Genomic DNA, 21,703 nt, shown 5'->3' with positions numbered 1-21,703 from the left:
GTTTTCTACTTGAATATAATTTAAAATGTTAATCATTCCTGTGATAAATGTTAATATATAAATAATGTTGGTAACACTTTATTTTAAGGACCAATTATTGCTATTAATTAGTTGCTTATTACCATGCACACTGGCTGTTTATGAGTACTTATAAAGCACATATTAATGCCTTATTCTGCATAACCCTATTTTAGATGTAATCCACCCCATACCTAAACTTAACAACTAATTTACTAACTATTAATAAGCAGCAAATTAAGAATTTGTTCAGCTAGTGTTACCATAATGTTTCTCTTGATTTATAGTCATGTGTGGTTGAGTAAAACAATGTTTGTTTTATTCTGTAAATCTTAATTTTAAATAAAGAATGTATACTTTAGTGCATTTTTTTGCATAAAATAACAGTTAAAAAAAAAGTTGCCATGTTTTCAGACGTGATATACATGTATATACATGTATATACATATATGTTTTAACTTTGCGAGAGTTAAGAAACCAATTATAAAAACATTTGTTATTTTAAGCAACTGTCAAGAAAACATTCTCTAAATGATAATATTTTTCTTTGGAATTTGGAAGAATTTGGAGGCCTTTACAGAATAAAACAAATATTTACATTTTACTCAAACTCATACCTAGTAAATCTAGAAAATCCAGATATATTTTCAAGTGGACACAACTGTGCATATATAAAGAACAACATCAAATGGAATACCTTGGGAACGTCTCTCCTAGAGGATCTTTTCCTGTGAGGATGACAATGCATGGAAGTCCTTCCAGATCTTCATATGAATGTGGGACCCACTCTTCATTCCTACAGCCCATCCAGGCCTGAAATACACAGATGGTTTATTCCCAGCTTATTCTGGTGATTTTAAGGAGCCCATATTCATGAGGGGATCTAGTTCTTACCCGCAGACGGGCACAGAAGTGGACCGGCAGGCTGATCTCGGCAGCAGGGCTTCCCAGCAGAACAGCAAAGCGGTACTGTAGACCCAGCTTATCCCGGGCCTCCTCCAAACGCTCCTGTGCCAGCCGTGCAAGCTGCAGAGAGGGCACACGCACCAGCAGCATGTGCCCGCACCCATGCCTGCTGCGGCCCGGGACGCTCAGCAGATCCTCCACCATGGCGAGGGTCTGAGGGGTCACGTGATCCCGCAGTGAGGGGGCTGCTGTGAGGGCCATCAGGGCCTCTGTGTACTGCTGAATCAACAGATAGCTGCGGATCACCATGCTGTGCAAATGCGGGTGCCTGAAATTAATAAGGAAGACACAATGAGGGATATAAATGGAAAGATACAGCAAATGCATATGGTTTGAAACATACAAAACTGCCAATTTTGATATGGAACTGAGTCCGAGACAGGATTATTAGAGTTAACTAAAAATAAAACCATAAAAATAAATGTTAACTAAAAACAACAGAAACAACAACAAAAAACATATTTATTTTAGTACAGCTAGTTTCCATGTATATACGGTAAAAGTTTACATTAGGGAACACTATTCACTATTAACTAGTTGTCTAGTAGCATGCATATTACTAGCATATTGGTGGTTTATTAGTATTTAATAAGAACATATTAATGCATGAGCATATTTTAGATCCTTCACCCTACCCCATACCTAAACTTAATTACTGCAACTACCTTACTAACAATAAGCACCAAATTATTAATAATAATAATACATTTGATTTAGTAATGTGCCTTTAAAAGAGTACTTTCTCAACACAGGCAAACACAACAATCCAAAGTTACTGAATAACAATCATTTAAAAGCAAAACGAAAATAACAAGTTTTAATTTTTTTATATTAAAATACTTAAATATCCCTAATGACTTTGCTTCTCTGATGTCAGCCGGCAGAGAATTCCTCAATTTGGGGGCATAAGATGAAAATGTGAGATCACCCCCAGAATGCAGCCGTGTTTTAGAAACGACTAAAAGACCACTCTGAGAAGAACGCAAATTGCGACTAGGTGAATAATAGGGTATTAAAAGCTCAGCCAAGTACCGAGGAGCCAGACCATGGAGTGCCTTGAACATTAACATGAGAGATTTAAAATCAATACGAAATCTAACTGGGAGCCAGTGCAACAATTCCAAAACAGTAGTTATATGATCAACAACCCTGGCCCCTGAAAGAATTCTGGCTGCTGAATTTTGGAAATGATGAAGTTTATTGATACAGGATTTTGGGACTCCAATAAGAAGGGCATTACAATAGTCTAAAAGAGAAAAGGCAAACAAATGAATGAACCTTTCAGCAACAGAGAAAGACAGCACAGGTCCTAGCCGTGCAATATTTCTGAGATGAAAGAATGAGGTCTTAACAGTGTTCAGCATGAAAGGCTCAAATGACAAGATGGGATCAAAATAATGCACAGATTCTTTTATTTACTTTAATTTACACCATCAACAGACAAAGCTAAAGATCCACTATTAAACAGTTTATGGGGAGAGCCAAAAAATATAACTTTTGTTTTGGAACTATTTAAACACAATAAATTTTCAGAAATCCCCAACTTAATCTCAGAGAGACAATTTGAGAGATGGGAAATATTCACATTTTGGCCCTAATTAGAGTGGATGTAAATCTGTGTATCGTCAACTAAAAATGGTAGTTCAGTTCGAGAGATCTTAGCAAGAGGAAAACATGTAAATGCTAAAAAGAAAGGGACCGAGTAATGAGCCCTGAGGGACCCCAGAATTATCAAGAACGACCTTAGATCTGTGACCATCCATAAAAACAAAATGACTAGGATCAGTTAAGTAGGATCTGAACCAATCCAGAGCAATCTCCGTCACCCCAAAGACCAATTCAAGTCGACTAAGTAATACTTTATGGTTGACGATATCAAAAGCTGCACTTGGCTCCAGAAGGATAAGGATTAACACAGATCCAGTGTCAGATGCTAATAACAGGCCATTAGTAACTTTGACCAAGGCAGTACTGTGCAGTTTCTGAAACCCAGACTGCTATGGATCAAAAAAGGTTGTTAACAGTCAAAACGATTGTGTAATTGAGAAGCAACAACACCCTCTAAAAAAGTTTAACCAAGAATGGAAGATTTGATATTGGACTGTTTTTTTTTTTTAATTGTTCTCATTGGTATTTTGCTTCCTTAGGAGTTTATTGAGGGAAAATATGTGTAACCTAAACTAAAATGTTACCAGAAATGTTTATCAATTTTATTTAACCTGAAATAAAAAAAGAAGAAAAAAAAACAATAATGAAAACGACAAAAATACAAATGAAAAAAAGTAAAATAAAAAACAAAAAATATAAAAGTACTAATAGATATAAAAAAAAATTCATTAATACGCTAATAAAAGTTGTCTGAGATAATCTTAAAGGTATAATTATTAATTTACATTAATAATTATGCATTTTTGCTTTAAATCCTCATTTTGTTCTCGTAATGTTATTTTAGAAGGACATTCTGAGTAAATATGTAAATTGGGACTGACCTCTCCAGCAGGGTTTTGACCATCCGCTCAAAAGCGTCGTCACAGCGAAGGATCGGACTCGCGACTCCCCACTGAAGAGACCTGCTGTAGTCCTTCAGCCCAAAGTAGACCAGGTCCTTGGGAGAAGCCTCAGCCTGCTGTTACATGCAAACAGTCATCTGCTCATTTTACTTTACTGAGCAAAACACAGTGTTGTTCTCTGTTTACTCTATGAACACGTCTTGGTCATTATAAAATAACAAGAATCCAGATTCATTTTAATGTGTCTGATGAATAGGAATCTCTGATATTAATATCATATCACAGTGTGTTAAAAATGTGATTACTTGTGATTGTGTGAATTTAGATTGAAACTGCTGCAGTAAACTGCTTAAATTTTTTTTAAGTTACAAACTTCCTGGGATCCAAGCTGAACTGCAGTGCACAGAATGTGAAAACACTTAAATATTGAATATTGAAAATATTAACCCCTACTAACCTTTTTAAAAACACCCAAAATGGCAAACCAAAAAACTTGAACAATACGACATTAAAAATCAAGGCTGTAACCACATATTTAGAAGTGTGGCACAAAATATAAAAGTTTTAAAATCAATTATAAAAAAAAATAAAAAAAATACTGATTGACCACCATTCTTGAGATTACTTTCCTCAAAATAGGAAACCTACAGAAATCTAAATAAAAGGAAAACGAGGAAAACCTTTAAGAAAATGGATCATCTTCAATTCAATTTTACATTATTAAAAGCACCTCTAAATCTGTGCATGAAACTGTGTTTATGTATACCACCATTCGCAAGTTTGGTTTCATTCACATTTTTTTATGTTTTTGAAAGTCTCTTCTTCTCACCAAGGTTGCATTTATTTGTTAAAAAGTTCAGTAAAATAGTACTATATTGTGAAATAGTATAACAATTGAAAATAACTGGTTTCTATTTAAATATAGTAAATATATATAATTTTTATTAAACATTGTTAACATTATAAATGTCTATTACCATCACTTTTGATAAACTCAATGCATCCCTGTTGAATAAAGGTATGCATTCCTTTAAAAAAAGAAATAAAGTAGTGTGCAGTGTAATATGCACATCTAAAATCTAATTTAGCTGAAGTCTTTTCTGTCCTCCATAAATTCCTTCCCAGTTGTTCTCGGGGTCAGTGACACTCACCAGGTCGTCAGTGTTGGGCCAGTGCACTTCATTCTGGGTGCTGATGCGTGACTGACGGCTCTGCAGGGTGAACGGGAAGCAGCTGACTTGCAGAACCAGCAAGTTTGTTGCTTCCAGAACCTCTGGACAGTTCACCACGCGGTCGGCCAATCCCTGCAACTCTCCGTGACACACCGACCCTGACAGAGCGCTGACGGAGAGAGAGAAGAAAGACAAGACGTCTTAACACTGACAGTCCTCACAGTCCCTTTTACAAACCGCGTAGATGTTTTCTCACCTGGTTAGGTCGACGTGTGAGTTGTCATGAATGAGGACGAAGAGCGTGTAAGGGTTCTGCTTGACCTTCCTCATGAAGGCCTCCATTTTTGTGTGGACCTCTGCATCCAGACGTACCACATACTTGTCAGACTTCTGCAGGGCTAATGAGGCGTCCTCTATACCTAGATCAATCAGGACTCCTAGCAAACACATGAAGACGACAACCATGTAAAAAATAGCTGCAAGCACAACAGAGGGAAAATGAGGAGATAAACATGGCTGGGAGCATCGGACCAACTGCAACAAAGAGTGGTTAAAGATATTTTTATATTAATTTAGTCGAATTGGTTGAAAAATCACAAGTACAGTCACTTATAATTTGATTTAAATGCTTATCACTTTTGATCAGTAGGTGGCGCTTTATCAAATTATTATGGTGTGGTCAGCTTGAGGATAAAGTTTGGTGTGAATATGACAAAGTGTTGCAGCATCAGAATCAGCTTGACATCATGAAAAAAAGAAAAAAAAATCATTGATGTGTTATCTGAGAAGAGTTTGGTTTATCGAAAAGTTTCTGATGACTTCTTGCCACCATGGTCTGAAGATGATCTGGGCTGATTTCTATGAAAATCTGATCAATGGTATAAATTCGAAAAGGTGAACTGCAAGTTTGATTGAATATGGCATAACTGCTATCAATGTGATCTAAGGAGTCTATCAAGACCAGTTTAATTAAATAAGTAAAATAAACTGGCTATTAGCTATAAGCATTTTTTGAAAGTCAGTAGGGACAAAAAACTGTTTGTTCACCCACATTCTTCAAAACATCATCTGACAGAATTTCCATTGGTAAAATATCCATTTATAAGTACACAAAGCAGTATTTGAAAAAACTCTTTTGACCACAGAGTCTGAGTCCAAAAACACACTCGCTGTCAATCAGCAGTAAGGGGGCGTGTCTAGTAATGATAGGGAGAAGAGAGCACTCTGTAAATGCACAGGACGGATATTAGCTGATCGACTATAGATAGAGAGATGGCAGATAAAAAAAGAGGAATATTTTGGAGGAACAAAACATTAAAAAGCACCCACGTAAATTTTGTAGCAACTTTCCTGCGGTGGAGAGTACTCAAGGAGTGGGAAGGCCTGGAATTGGATGCAGAGGTCGCTTTGTTTCTTCTTGAGTTACATAGAATTTTCTTTTTCACACAACTAATCTGTGTTGGCTTTAGCTTGAATATGCTGCGGCCGGCAGGCATAACAGATTCCACAACAGTCGCTGCCAGGGTTTTTTTTTTTTTTTAATGTCTTAAAACAGTGGGCTTGATATTGAAAACCAGTTGAATATTTTTTTTTAAATACGCGAAACTGTGGCTTCTGCTGTGACGTACCTGATTGGTGTATTCGCTGGACTGTTTGGTGAACCAGGACGTGGGACGGTGGCACCAGAATCAGGAAGTCCACTTTACAGAAGCGTCCCAGATCTAAGCTCTGGCTCCCCGAGTCAGCGATGGCACACACCTGCGACAGAAGGCTGCGTGCAACACTCAGCTGAGGAGGATGTATCTGAAAGCCCTCACTCAGCAGATCTAGAACACATCAAAAGTCACTCAGTGTTCTCAAGTGCCAAATATAAAGTTTATCATAAATCAGGGCAACCAAATGAAGGGTTTGAGATGTATGGAGACAGCAAAGGCTCACCTGGCCCTGATTCTGGCACCATGTCTGCGGCCTCTCGAGAGTGAATGTACTCGGTCAGATGTCCCTGAAACGGCTGAACCACACGCTCTTTGCGCTTGCGCTGGTACCGAACCAGCTGTTTGTCCATGTTGTCACCTGTAGCACCACAATCAATTTGAAATTAATAACGAAGACACATGCATGTGATACAGTTCAAAATCTGAAAAGGTTTTTTTAAAATAAAGTAACACTTTTATTCAGCAAGGACATTACAAAATTAACAGTAATAACAAGTAATAAAAAAAATGTCTGTTTCAAATAAATGCTGTTCTATTGAACTTTCTTTTTAATCAAAGAATCCTGAAAAAACAATGTATCACTGTTTCCACAAAATATTCAACTGTTTTCAACACTGATGATAATGTTTTTTGAGCACCAAACCAGCACATTTAGAGTAATAGCTGCTGAAATATCAGTTCTGCTATCACAGGAACAAAATACATTTTAAAACATATAAACATAGAAAAGTTTAGATTGAAATCATATCTCACAATATTACAGATTTTACTGTATACTGGATAAAAATGTGCTTAGTGAGCATGAGAGACGTCTTTCAACCAACTTTTGAACTGTAAATGTACAACTGATACAGTCAATGTCACTGAGCAAAAAAAAAAAAAAGAAAACCTAAGGCTTATAAATCTTAAACAGTGTTGCCTAAAAACAATTTTTTCCTTGATACCTTAGGTTTGTACTCTTAGAAATATTTTAGATTAGTTTAGATCATAATAATATTTCACAATATTACTGTTTTTACTGTATTTTGGATCAGATAAATGCAGCCCTTGTGAGCATAAAAAACTAATCGACCACAAACTTTTGAACAATAAATGTAATTTCATTGCACAATAAATAAATAAATACCCTATTTTCCGGACTATAAGTCGCACTTTTTTTCATAGTTTGGCTGGTCCTGCGACTTATAGTCAGGTGCGACTTATCAAAATTAATTTGACATGAACCAAGAGAAATTAACTAAGAGACGTGAACCAAGAGAAACATTACCGTCTCCAGCCTCTCGTGGCTGTAGATGGTAATGTTTTTCTCTTGGGTCTAAATGAATGCGACTTATAGTCCGATGCAACTTAAATATGCTTTCTTCCTCATCATGACGTATTTTTGGACTGATGCGACATATACTCAGGTGCGACATATAATCTGAAAAATACGGTAGTCAAAAACATTATTTACAAGCTCTTCCTAAATTATGTTCCGCTTTTGAACTACTTCCTAAAATCACCAAAGAGGGCGCAAGAACCACACTAATCTACTGTACTCCACCTTGTTATGTGTGTTCCCCAAAACTGCTGCTTACATCTATATAATTAAATGAGTTTCTAAATAAAGGACAATGATAAGCTGATGAAAACTGCTGGATGCACTGAATAGTTGCACTGAGACTCACCTAACGAGGTGCTCTGGAAGTGCGAGGCGAGCACACTCACTTTCCCTGTGATGAGCTCATAGCTGATCTCCTTCAGAAACTCATTGGTAGTGAGCATGCTCTCTGTCAAGGCTCGAGACTGGTATTTACCTGAGAAAAACAACAGCACAGGCTCGCATACATGACAGTGACAAAAACAAAGCTTTCAACTAAATGGAGTTGAGTTTTCATGCACAATTTTACAATGTGTATACTACTTAAATGCATTCTTATATCACTGAAAGGCCATAAATGGACTAAACTTTAGACTAAGAATGGAGTCTTTGAGAGCTGGGAACGTACCCAGCACTAGCACACAGAACTCATTCGCTCCACTTTTGGAGGTGCAGATGATGAGCACGTAGTTGGGCAGACACTGCTGCTGCTGCGGTGGTGTTTCACTCAGTGAACGCAGCGACTCAGAGATGCCCTCGCCTAGAGAGCCGTGGCTGACCAGCACCTGAACACTGCCCCCTGACACACTGGCCTCCATTCGAGCTAACCAGGGCAGCTGGGCAGGGGACACGGGAGGGCCATTCGGACCGCACAGCATGGCCTTTAGTACAATCTGTTCAAACTCTTCCCGTAACGGGATCTGCTCCGTACCTGCATTAAAGACAGGAAAAGGAATGGTCATCTCACTATAGAAAAAAATAATCACTGCTCTTACATAATACTTGAGCTACATGCATTTGAAGTGAGACATTTAACAAGCTGTGCATTCTTATCTAAGTGTACAAATAAATTCATGTTACTGATGCACTAGTGTTGCTTACCCAGCCGAGCGAGGTACTGCAGTGTGAGCAGTATCATGGTCTCTGTGGTGAGTAACTGGCTTGCTGACATGCCCAGACTGATGAGGGTCTTCTCATTGAGCTCTCGGCCCTTATAGCAGCTCACCAGCAGGGGGCTCACCACCAGATCACCCACATTTCCAAAGAAGTACGGTAAAGTGCCTTGACCTGGACAGAGACATTCAAACAAACAAGTTCATACAAACCCACCCACAAACACACACACACGCGCACACACATACACACCCACACCCACACCCGCACACACGTACACACACACACACACACACATCCTTAACACACCCACACACACACCCACACACACACATCCAAACACACCCACACACACACCCACACACACACACACGTACACACACACACATCCAAACACATTCCACAACACCCACACACAAACACACATACCCACACACACACACCCACCCACCCACACACACTCACACACACACACACACACACACACACACACACACACACACACACATCCAAACCCACCCACAACACACACACCTACACATGCACACACACACACACACACACACACATACATCCAAACACACCCACAACACACACACACACATCCAAACATACACACAACACACACATCCAAACACCCCCCCCATACACACACACACACATCCAAACACACTTACACCGACCCACACACACACACAAACACACACACACACACACATACACATTCAAACACACACACGTCTATATTTCATCACTCTGACAGTTTTTACTTTATTCCCACTAAAAATATACAAATGTTAATTCAGAAATGAATATATAAATACACATACATATACACACACAGTTATATCTATGAGCTTTTAATATATAAGCCTGTTATGAAGACACAGTACTGACCAATGAGAAGCACTGGACGGACCCCAGAGGAGTTCAGAAGGTTGTCAGGGATGATGACCGTTTCTCCCGCTGTGATTGGTTGTGGTTGTATGACCCCTGACACTGATGGAGGCTGCTGATTGGCCAGGGACAGTAAAGAATCTGGAAAAAAAGAGCAAATCATTACATGTATGTACTTCTTGTACTGAACCATACAGCATGTGCTGTCAAGGTATTGTGGAAACCTAATAATACTTTGCATGGATCTCTCTATATCTCACGCTGTTACAGTGATAATCTAATCAATGTTGGGGACAAGGTTCCTAAGCTACAGGATCACAGAGGAAGGATCGGTTGTGACGCATAAACCCTGCTAAACAGTCCAGGACCTACTTTAGCGTGACCTTTCACCCCTATTCTGTGAAAACAATGAATAAATCAGCCTTGTGGATGGAAAATGTCACGTCCCTTAATACATGTTAAAAATAAGAGAAGGTAATCAAATTCATGGCTGTGTTCTGCTCAGGGACATGCATAAATAGCCAGGATGATGAACAGCATGAAAAAGCACATTAATAAACAACAGGCTGAGGATGATTCAGTCGAGACCCACCAGAGCTGCACGTCAGCGGACGGATGGCAGGCACAGGGACAGCTGTGGCCGGGACGGGGACGAGAGAGGCGGGGTGCCAGCTGCGGTGACGCTTTTTAGGTGGACCTGATGACATAGCAGAGGATGCTGCAAAAAAGTGTACAGGATGGATAATGTTTGTTAGCATCAAGCATCACTGCATAGTTTGAAGTTGCATTTGATGATGCCTTCTAAAAACAGACTATTGCATCAGCCAGATTTGACATTTAATGATATGCACCAGACAGCATTGTGATTGGCTGGTTTAATGCACACCTGGACTGTCTCCTGGTTCTGTGCTCCTATAGCCATGAGGAGGTGTGTCCAGTGGGTTTGTATGCGGTGGGCTCAGTAGACTGGACCGTCCATCCATACTCAGACCATTAGTTAGACCATTTACTCGCAGGGCAGTGGGAACTGAACAAGAAAAATATCAGTTCTGAAGTCAATAAAACAGTGAAGAGAAACAGATATACACAAGTGGTCAGCAATTCTCTTATGATCATCAAGGAATCATTTTTATTTAAATACAAAATACAGTAAAAAAAATATAAATTATTGAAAAATATTAGTGAAATATTATTACAATTCAAGACAACTGTTTTCTATTTAAATATATTTTAAAATGTAATTAATTTCTGTGATCAAAGCTGTATTTTCAGCATCATTATTCCAGTCCTCAGTGTCACATGATCCTTCAAAAAAAAAAAAAAAAAAAAAAAATATACAAACAATTTGTTAAACACCATTTCAGACTAAAATGTATTCAATCATTTCCATAGTACCCTGTGGGGGTCATGTTTGAGACATTAATGGCTAATGTCCACTCTTCTGGTGACAAACTATGCAAACACCATAACAATGCACATAAATTCAACAGGGAGGAAAGCAATTTCTGAAGGACGATGTGTCCTGTGGGGCACAGTTTATTGATTTCCTTTAACTGATGGCATATTGATAATGAACTGCTGGGCCACTTTTACATCTAGTATTCCTGACACACACATAAATAGAGCACATGTGTGTTAAATGTCAATCCCAGGGAGTGTGAAGCATGGGCTGACATTGAAATCCTTAATACAGAATTTCTGGACTTATGTTGATGATTTGTAGTGAGTTAATGTGTGTGTGTGTCTGTGTGTGTTTGTGTGTGTGTGTGCCCTTGTGTTTGTGACATATCAGGACACAACTCTGTATAATGACATGGGTATGACACAGGTATTACAAGGAGAGGGTGACTTATGAGGACATAACCCATGTCCCCATTTTTCAAAACGCTTATAAATCATACAGAATTAGTTTTTTTGAGAAAGTAAAAATGCACAAAGTTTTCTGTGAGGGTTAGGGTTAGGTGTAGGGCCATAGAATATACAGTATAAAAACCATTACACCTATGGGATGAACACACTTTTTACAAAAACAAACGTGTGTGTGCGTGTTTTTAAAAGGGTTACATAAGCAGCCGATACAAATGACCCTCAGGGAATTGATTCATTCTATCCTTGAGTGGAGAAAAACAAACCATGAAACAGCTAACAACGTGAACCACAAAGTTGATCATTATTGGTCGGTAATTATTTATCAGTGTATTCAAAATACATTTTAAAAATAGAATGCAAATGCAAATACAATAACATTTTAAAAATGTTCCTTGTTTGTATAGCAAAGTATTTAACAAATTTAAATGTACATTTGTAATTCTATGTATATTCTATTTAAACAATCTATTAATTTAATGGATGAAATCATAATCAATTTATTCATTTTAAGATAGAATGCAAATGCAAACTTGAATTTTCTATTAAATATTTACATTAATTTGATAAACTTTTAACTTTAATATCTGAATCTATTTCATGTTAAAATATTTAACAGAAACATATATTTTTTGGTTATATATAACAAGGATAATTAAATTCTGAAAGGCTCTTTAATACAATAATTGGTCGGCTGCTTAATGTTAATGTTTGTTTACATTTCTAATCCACAGCATGAGAAATATAGTGATGTTTTCTTTAGCAAACGCCTCTAATTAACAAAAACACTGTTAAATTCAAACCCTGAACGTTTCAATGCAAAAGCAAGTTGCACTTCCATGCAAACTGATATAGGGCTTTTTAGCTTGGTATTATGAGCAATCAATGCTACTTGAAATTAAAATATCTGGTACCGATCGGTAAAGTCTTGGTCCCGTGGGTCGGTGTGTTCAGCGGTTTGTAGAAGCCCAGCTCTGGGGGTCCGAAAATCCCTGAGGATGAGCCAGATTGCACGAGAGCAGGAGGCGAGTCTGTGGATCAAAGATTGACTTATTGTGATTGCAGCTTTGTTTTTTCACTCTTCATGGGAAATGAAGAAGTTATAGCATCTAAATGTATCGAAGATCCAAAATTAGTTTCATTTGGGTTACATTTCCTAAATCTGTTGTGTGCATTGTAAAAGACTGTTATTGCCACTAATGGACGCGCTCTGCTGCCAGCTGCTGAATGAATGGTGTTGTGAGAAAGAACGAGACAATGACTTGCTTTCTTTCTCCAAACACTGTTGAGTAAACACTGTGAGCCTCCAGCCAGATGTCACCAAATGCCCCCCCACACCTCTTTAACCCCGGGTTTCACCCCCTACCCCTTTATGCACCCTCCCCCAGGACAGAACATGACCTCTGTGCATGCAGAAACCAGCAGAAGATGGACATCCTCCACAGTCTCACACTGCTCCACAGCTTCAGTTGTGAGGCTTAAAACTGCATGTTTTTACATGAGAAACAACTCTGGGTGGTAAAAACAGAGACTTGTGTATAATAAGGCATGTGATATTTGATGGTCCGCACATGCACTCACCTGAGAGAGGGAAGGGAGAGGGACTGTGGCCATTTGTGTCTCCATTCTCTTTGCTGCTTAGCGAGGATGAGGAGCTAGGTTTGGATGAAGAAGCGCTGCTCGATAATGGCCTTGTCTTACAATCTAAAAAATAATAATAATCTGTTCAAATCAAACAGATTCAGTATCAGCTTTATGTTTAATATGTGGATGGAAAGGATGCACAGCAAATAGGGGACATTTTTTTTAATCTTTTTTTTTTTTTTATAGATTATTTCAGGGCCTATTTTCCCAATTTAAACTGTACGTCTTTTCTATAGTTTGTATGGAAAGAATAATCAATTATCAATTTGTGAGTTTTAAAATACAATACAAATGCAAAACACATTTACATTTTAATATTTTACCTTATTTGATGTGTAGAAATGCAGCAAAATAACCAACAAAAATGCTTTGCTAAATAATACACTGATGTTTAAATTAGGAAATTATATTCATATTATATTCCATTTTACATCATATTACTTGTTACTAATTTATTCTAACAAAAATAGAAGAAAACATTAATTATCATTTTATTAATAAAAAATATAATAATAATAATAATAATAATAATAATAATAATAAATAATATTTAATAAAATGTTGTTTTTGTTAAATAAAACAATGATAATTAAATTTGGAAATTATATACAAATAATTATATGTATACAATATTGTATACAAATAATTTATCTTAACTTTTATGGAAGATATCATCAATTATCAATTTAATTATTAAAAAAAACCCAATGCAAATATATTTATATTTAAAGTAAATAAATATTTAAATTAATTTAATTTATACTTAAATATTTTAATTTTTTTATAAATGCTGCACAATTTTAAACAAAACAATAATAATTACATTGGAAATGATCTTCAAATAATTACATGTATACTATATTCTTTGAAAAAAAGGTAATATTTCTGAAAGAAATAATCAATAATCAATTTATTAATTAAAAAATTATATACAATTCCAAATAAGTTTTAATTGCAATTAAAAGACATTTAAATGTATTTAAATATTTTACCTTATTTAATGTTTAGAAATGTAATATAATCATTGCTCTCTTGTTGTTTTTGATTGCTTCAAATGTCCTCATTTGTAAGTCTCTTTGGATAAAAGTGTCTGCTAAATGACTAAATGTGAATGTAGTAAAATACCACAACAAAATATGTTATAACAATATATGTTCTTTTTTTTTTTTGCAGAATAAAACAATTACGCTTGATATTTACACTCTGAAATTTTCTTCAATATTATATGATATGTAAACAATTTACTTTTATGGAATCAATCAACAATTATTAATTCATTAATTTAAAAATAGAATTCAAATGCGTATACATTTGATTTGCCAGTTAAATTAATTTGATACATTTTCAACTAATGCAATAACAATGCAATACATTCCCATAAAGTTATTTCTGATTCTTATTCTGATTTGAACTTATTGAGCATTGAAATTAATTGTAGCAAATAATTTCACAAAAACATTTATTTTTACATTAGAAAATTATCTTTAAAAACAATATCCTAATCCATTTGCTCATCATTAATCATATGAATATAAACAAAGAACGTCATCAAAATGTTCAAGCCACTGTGCCACGGGGCATTTTGCAGATTGTAAGTGAGGTACCTTTCCAGCAGATGAGGGTTCCCTTGCACAGAGCACCCTGGGAGTTCTTCACCAGGTAATACTTCAAGTGCTTCTGCTTCTTCGGCTGAGTGGACAGCTTCAGGTTGATGTGGTGAGAGAACTCAGTGAAGTAGCGGAACCCTTTCTCACCACAGCCCACACAGTTCCCCGAAAACCCTTCACACACACACACACACACACACACACACACACACACACACCCACACCCACAATCAGATAGACTTCACAAATAAAGGCTTCTCACCAAGACTGCACTGCATCTAAACAGCCAATAAAACATAGCCAGTATTGTCTTCTGATTGGCTGATTTTGTTACTGTACATAACATTTCATATACACAGTGAGCTTAGTATATTATATGTTTTGGAATTGTATTGGAACACCAACCTAAAAGTGCATTTTTCCCATTCTCATCTGGCAGGAAGCGCTTGTCCACCGCACAAACGAGGATGTGCTCGGGGATGCTGGGAGATTTGGCACCAACCAGCTTAAACCCCGTGGGAACCTCGAGAGACTCTGTTGCCATGGAAACCAGGCGCAGATCCTTTCCCGCTTGACAGAACCCTGGGCAAGATAATATAATGAAAACCATGCACTCTGATGTTGCAAAACACACGATGATTTACTGTTTACACAACTGTTCTATGACACTGACTCACGGTTTTGCAATGTCATTAACATACTTTTCACTTTGACACTGACTTGGCACTTCAAATTTGCCAATCACAAATTTGCTCTGTTCATAACTTCGTAATGACTGGATAAAGACCTGGAATACATGCTGTAAGTCTATCAGTTTCCCTACCATCAGCAGTGCAGCAGCCATCAGGAGCGGGTCCCTGCAGGAAAGGCAACGGAGGGCTGCAAGTGTCCGAATCCTCCTCTTCATCCATGTCATCAAGGGAGTTAGAGGACTGGCAGTTCACCAGCACATGGCTGGATAGGCCAGACCTCATGCTCAGGTCCATTTTGGGCTTAATATCTGGAGGGTAGAACCAGAAATAGGTGTTATTTACCATAGAGTATATGTCAACTATGTTATGGACAAACTGTATGGGTTTACAGGTAACATAGTCAACAGTTTCACCATCTGACTCATAATTTGGCCTTGTCTCGCCAACCAAATGCTATTTTCCTGATCATTTTAACCTTGAAATGTACTATGCATTTTAATTAAAATCATAAAAAATATTGCAAACTACCGGTATAACAATGTACCCAACATTCTGTAGTTTACAGGCAATCAATAGACTTCTTGGCAATAGGTCACTGGAGATCAAATTTAGAAATTTTTTCCATAATGTTTAAAAAGTAGCAGAAGAAGATCACATGATGCTGGTCATATGGTTTGGTGATTTTTTTTTTTTATGTATTTTTTTGGTTGGTAACATAGTTGACAGATTCTTTGTGGAGATCAGTAAAAGGGAAAAAAAAGTGGTATTTCGGTTGTAGAAATAAATTCAATATAGATAATCTTGATTTTAAAATGTTTTATTCATTATTTTGAACTCAATACTCGTTCAAAAAGTGGACATTGCAAACAGTATAGTTAGACAATTTCAAACAAACTGAAAAAACAGGGTGCACAAAATATATGTGTGAGAATATAGTATGTATTTTTTTTCTTTATACTGGATAAAATAAGATATTTCTGAAGAAAACTGTTAGAAAAAACAATGCATGACATGTACCTAAATTATAGAAGGAATAGAGCTTCTTTGACTAAGATTTAGAAAATCTCTACCATGTTTCTCCATAAAAAATGCAATTTATGATTAAGTACAAATCAAAATACTTTAGTTTGAAGGCAACTGATTACCTTCCAGTTTGCTAGGATACTGAAGGGGCTGGAGATACAGCTGTGTGAATATGGGCTGTGGGTCGCCGCTCGATCTTAATGAGGCCTCTATAGACTTGTGAAGAGCCTCCTCAAAGCGGGCCGATTTCAGCTGCCCCGCGTATGAATTCCCCATGATCTGAAACAAAACCTACAATTTTCACATATTCATTGTGTATAAATATGTCCTGCATACATTTTTTGACCTTGAATCTGTTTCTGCTGTATTTCAGCACAAATAGTCCTGAACATGTGCAGAAAGTACCTGAAAGCTGTACTTTATCAGGACAGTTACAATGCCTCATACTCTGATTAACAATATTCCAATAAAATAACACACTTCCACACTTACAATCTGTCATGTTAACCACCAACATAACCATCTTTATGACTTTTTTGCAGATCCTTGAATTGTTTTTGTTCAAAAGGGATAATGTACAGTCAGTCGGTCATTACCACAACATAAATACTGACGGGATGATCAAAACCCAGTTCTTAAATCACTTTTAAAGGGTTTATTTAGCAATAACACCAAAGCTAATTCCCAGAAATATTTGACTACAGAAAGCCACAATTGGTCAGTGATACAGAGAGTCATTTAATAAATATTGATAATAAAATAATGAATAACAACTGTATGCATTTATTAAAAATAGTCCCTGTCAGCTGTTAGCATGCTAAAACTCCGCTCTGCGTTGACGTTTTATTTAGCATTTCTGTTTGCTTTTTGAAACGACAGAAGTTCAGTATGGGTTTCTGTTTGTGGACAGCGAATGATGACAGATAAGTCTGTCGCTCAAAGACAGCTCTCCTATCTAATTATAAACTACTTCTTTGCAATAATACAACTGCAACAATAAACAAAAATAATTTTGGAAAAAATTTACCACCATACCTTTGATTATATTTCTTTAGCTGCAGAAGGACAGGATCACCTCTTCTCCATGGTGTATCAAAGTTGAACCGCACCTACAGACATACGACAAAGAGTCAGAGCTTTATTTACAGTATAAATACAAAATTATAAACCTCTAGATAGGACAATCCAGTGGGAATAACAGTTGCTTGAACTGCACAATTGAATCTAAATATTATTTTAGCATTAGAAATTTGCACTGGGGATTTAAAAGCACTGAATGGAGAATATATTGCCGTGTAAATCAGTAAAAATCATATGCAGTGAGTATTAATCCATGCGTTATCTCAGATCAGAGAGTTGTTTGTAAAGCTGAACAGATCGCAGTGATCTTCTACATGTGTAGCTGTTAACTGATAACACTGAGGGATGAGTTAGATGACACTGTGACCTCAAGGGAATGTTTGTGGAACGCACAGAGGAAAGGATCTCCAAGTCTCCTACTTTCAGGCTTACACAGAGACTGATGGGACAGGTTTTGTTCTTTTGACCTGGTTAAAACAAGAGTGAAGTGCAGTAAAGCCATCAATCAGTCAGTAAATACTTCTGTCAAAAGTATCCCAAATTTGCAAAGATTATATGACCTTTATACCTATATATACATTAAATAAAATCAGAAAAGTAGTTTAAGTTTAAAAAAAATTGATTTGTTTAGATTTAGGTAAATATACTGATCTCTATCAGGTGAAGCGCTGTGATTAGCTGCACAATAAATCTAGTATTAGATGTCTGCATTTCTTTGAACACTGCAAGATTTGTGAATGATTAGCATGCATATAATTGAGACCAAATTCAGTCCTAAGAGGCACATTTCAGAATCACTGAAAAGCTTCCTCTATGAAACTCCAATGCATATGGATAAAAAAAAAAATCCAACAAAGTCTATGCAGATCGACATGGAAAACTGCTGGTGTGACACATGAGTCATGTCGATTGATGCCACCATGAAATAACTAAAAAAATCAAGTAGCACACCCTGTTTGGCAAACAGCTCACCGGAGGCAGGTTGGGCCAAGTTTCAGCTTATCACTGTGATAAACAGAAGAAAAGTGTGGAAGCAGCACCTGAGCATAGTTTTGTCCTGCCTTCAGGGCTCTCAGGGTCCAGTTTGACTGCTGAAGACATTCAAAGGGTGTTAAATGCTAATGTAGACATACCTGCAGAGGGCCTGCCTTTAAAACAAGATCCAGTATATATGGATGATCAATATATTAAATGATTTAATGGCAAACTAAAAATAATATATTGTGTTAATATATTACTGCATATTGAATAATACATAAAGAATTGCCACTTTCATATACTGAAAAATATGCAACAAATATATTTATTTACATATTATAATATATATATATATATATATATATATATATATATATAATTGTATATTTAGTAATTCACTTCATAACATCTAGATGTACATGTGATAAGATACTGCATAAGATGGTATAAAATAATGCAGATGCATTTACTCATGCAGTAAACACACATATAGACAATACAAATATATTTGTTATATTTGATAATTATTTACATAATATATGTTTCATATTTTTATATATAGCTAGTTAACAGCACAAGCACACCTTGATGAATTAAAGCCTACAGCAAAGTCTGAAGAGTGCACAGCCAATAGTTTTTTAATAAAGTTTAATATATATATATATATATATATATATATATATATATATATATTGAGCAAAACACATGAAATAACAGTTCATTTTAGGAGTAACTCTCCTTTAACAGTCGGGAGCTAAGCATGCTAGGAACTTGAAATCCGCTGTAACTCGTTCTGTGAATGTGTGTATACATGTGTGTACATACATTTACGTGGGAACATGTGTGTGCAATATATGTGGACAATAAAGTATAAAACTATTACTATGCTATTTTTGTCTTCATTTCTAATTTTTTTATTCTGTACGTATCAATATATTGCAGTTTATTGAAAAATATAAGCACTAGTTTCCCAAATATGGAAATATATTCTGAAATACATCACATTATATTTTGCAAGATATTCCCATATATTTTTGTTCCATAAGGAGACACATCTAAAAATGCACCAAGTCCCTTCTATTAACAAGAAATTGGGGAAAATGAATGTAGTTCATTCCAAAAACAAAAATCAATCACTGAAGCTTCAGTATGACACTAGTAGGCAGTAAACATGCTTCTTTCACCAAACAAAACAAGTGTACCGACAAGCAAGGACTTGGTGTGACGCAAATGGTGTGTTCAAGGATGTCCAATCCCAACTAAAGAAACCCAAAGCTGTACAAGTATAAACTAGGGGATCCTGAAATAGTCAAGAAGGGAAACACAACACTTTAAGTAGCCCAAACAAACCAAACCACAGACATAGATAATTAGGTAAAGCTACAAGTTTGTTTGATTTGCGGATAATGTTTGTTTTGTCTCAGATTAACAATTTTACACTTACGTTGCCCAATAGACGCAACATGTGGAGATTTCAGTCACTGTTTGGGTGCCACGTGCAGTCTGATGCAATCATTTCTTGACCTAACTTTGTAAAGTAGATTTTGAATATGTCCATATAAAACTTTATTATTATTAATAGCAACCAGGACAAAACATTTAGCAAGAATGCACTTAGCTGGTGGAGAGATTTGGTTTATAAAACTGAACAACATGATAAATATATTTATGCCTTTGCAATTGTATGGATATTTTCAGAATGCAGATCTTTTGATTTCTTATTCTAGTAAAATCGTCGTATTTATACAGCAATGTTAAATTGCATAGAGAGTGATGTTATATTTCTAAATGAAATGCTAAATAAAAGGTTTAGATGAAATGTGCCACATGTTGCAGTAAATGTGGTTACAGTCACACACTGCACTGTACCACTAAATACCTTTCTGTCTTTCTCTCAATCCACTCCCTCTTTTGTTTCCTTCCTTATCTTCATAAATACATGAAACTGATCACAGTGGGAGAGGACATCTTGCTTTCAATGCACTTTCAGGCAACAAATTCAACATTTGTTTCACAAGAAAATGTCTGGTGGGATTTATAAGAACAGCTCCTTTATAAGGTACAACGATTTAGACTAACAACACAATGCATGATTTCAGCAATTCCTAAATTTAGGTACATCTGAACAAAAAGAGTAGTAAAACTGTTAAATAAGTTTTGACTCGGCATCCATCACTGACCAATTCACACTTTTTTTTTTTTTACATTCAGAGACAAGAAAGAGAGTTTAAAGAGCAAAACTTCAAGCAGGGGGATGGGACAGAAATTAGCCAATGCAAATATCTTTAAATAAATGGGGCGCTAAGAGCCATGGCCATTGACACCGTATTAGCAGGAGCCGGTGAGTGTCAAAGAAACTAACATGACGCTTCTGTACCTTATAAGCAGCCAGGGTGTGGAGTGTGCCTCAAATCCCTCTGAAGACCTTAAAGCAACTAAAACACAAACAGCCTATTTCCATAGCAAACGTCCTTCTGATATCCAAAAGCAGTGCCAAGGCTGAGCGCGACGTGACAGTATTCCTTGTCCCTGTTGCGAGCCAACAGCTCGTTGGTCATGATAGTCCAGAGTTGGGGCAGCAATGCCTGATTTCAGGAACTCGAGCGGAGCCACCTTCTCTGTCCTGTACTCAGTGGCTCTGAATACACAAACCCTCCAGCACTCACATACACAAACAACAGGCCCTCCCCCCATTCCTCTTGCCCCCTCCCTCTTCTCGGCCATTTGCTCTGTGGTGTGAGAGGGGCATTCTCTCAGGATTCATTCATCTTGGCCCTTGCTGACCCCCTAAGGTGACAGATGCTGTTGGGGAAAGGACCATACCGCCAGGCATGGCACAATAGAGACAAGGCACCTCCACACGCCAGACGCGTGCTGCGTTTGCCAAGCACGATGCGCAGATGCCCCTCTCTTAACGTGACACCGGAGACCCGTAAGTGCCACGCTCGCAGATGGGGGTACGACGTAAGGCGAAGGATAATTTTCCTTCCCTTCTGCTGCTCCCCATTTTACTGGGGCCATTTTACTGATAGGGCACACCAGTGGCAAACTAGGGATTCTCG

At 36.9% G+C, this 21,703-nt stretch overlaps 1 protein-coding gene across 3 annotated transcripts in view; it reads right to left on the bottom strand.

Moving 5' to 3' along the window:
• Window positions 1-21,703, bottom strand: part of greb1l (GREB1 like retinoic acid receptor coactivator) — a 52,771-nt gene that overhangs the window by 10,684 nt on the left and 20,384 nt on the right. Inside the window, exons 1-21 of one of the 3 annotated variants that reach the window (XM_026196380.1) lie at window positions 21,019-21,296; window positions 17,619-17,692; window positions 16,706-16,862; window positions 15,692-15,868; window positions 15,274-15,450; window positions 14,866-15,042; window positions 13,199-13,321; window positions 12,532-12,648; window positions 10,638-10,778; window positions 10,344-10,469; window positions 9,752-9,892; window positions 8,843-9,028; window positions 8,370-8,672; window positions 8,049-8,177; window positions 6,605-6,739; window positions 6,295-6,492; window positions 4,923-5,103; window positions 4,646-4,835; window positions 3,474-3,610; window positions 913-1,252; window positions 716-831 (exon numbers count right to left, since the gene is read on the bottom strand). In XM_026196380.1, coding sequence (XP_026052165.1) covers window positions 716-831; window positions 913-1,252; window positions 3,474-3,610; window positions 4,646-4,835; window positions 4,923-5,103; window positions 6,295-6,492; window positions 6,605-6,739; window positions 8,049-8,177; window positions 8,370-8,672; window positions 8,843-9,028; window positions 9,752-9,892; window positions 10,344-10,469; window positions 10,638-10,778; window positions 12,532-12,648; window positions 13,199-13,321; window positions 14,866-15,042; window positions 15,274-15,450; window positions 15,692-15,868; window positions 16,706-16,859 — 3,248 coding nt within the window. In that variant the 5' untranslated portion in view covers window positions 16,860-16,862; window positions 17,619-17,692; window positions 21,019-21,296. Of the gene's footprint in view, window positions 1-715; window positions 832-912; window positions 1,253-3,473; window positions 3,611-4,645; window positions 4,836-4,922; window positions 5,104-6,294; window positions 6,493-6,604; window positions 6,740-8,048; window positions 8,178-8,369; window positions 8,673-8,842; window positions 9,029-9,751; window positions 9,893-10,343; window positions 10,470-10,637; window positions 10,779-12,531; window positions 12,649-13,198; window positions 13,322-14,865; window positions 15,043-15,273; window positions 15,451-15,691; window positions 15,869-16,705; window positions 16,863-17,618; window positions 17,693-21,018; window positions 21,297-21,703 lie in introns of those variants that run through there. The other 2 variants (XM_026196390.1, XM_026196398.1) reach the window with 2 other exon arrangements.

The sequence above is a fragment of the Carassius auratus genome, chromosome 2 (assembly GCF_003368295.1).
Source record: "Carassius auratus strain Wakin chromosome 2, ASM336829v1, whole genome shotgun sequence".
Lineage (NCBI taxonomy): Eukaryota > Metazoa > Chordata > Actinopteri > Cypriniformes > Cyprinidae > Carassius > Carassius auratus.
The sequence above is the reverse complement of the archived record's forward strand: the minus strand, read 5'-3'. Positions and strand labels throughout refer to the sequence as shown.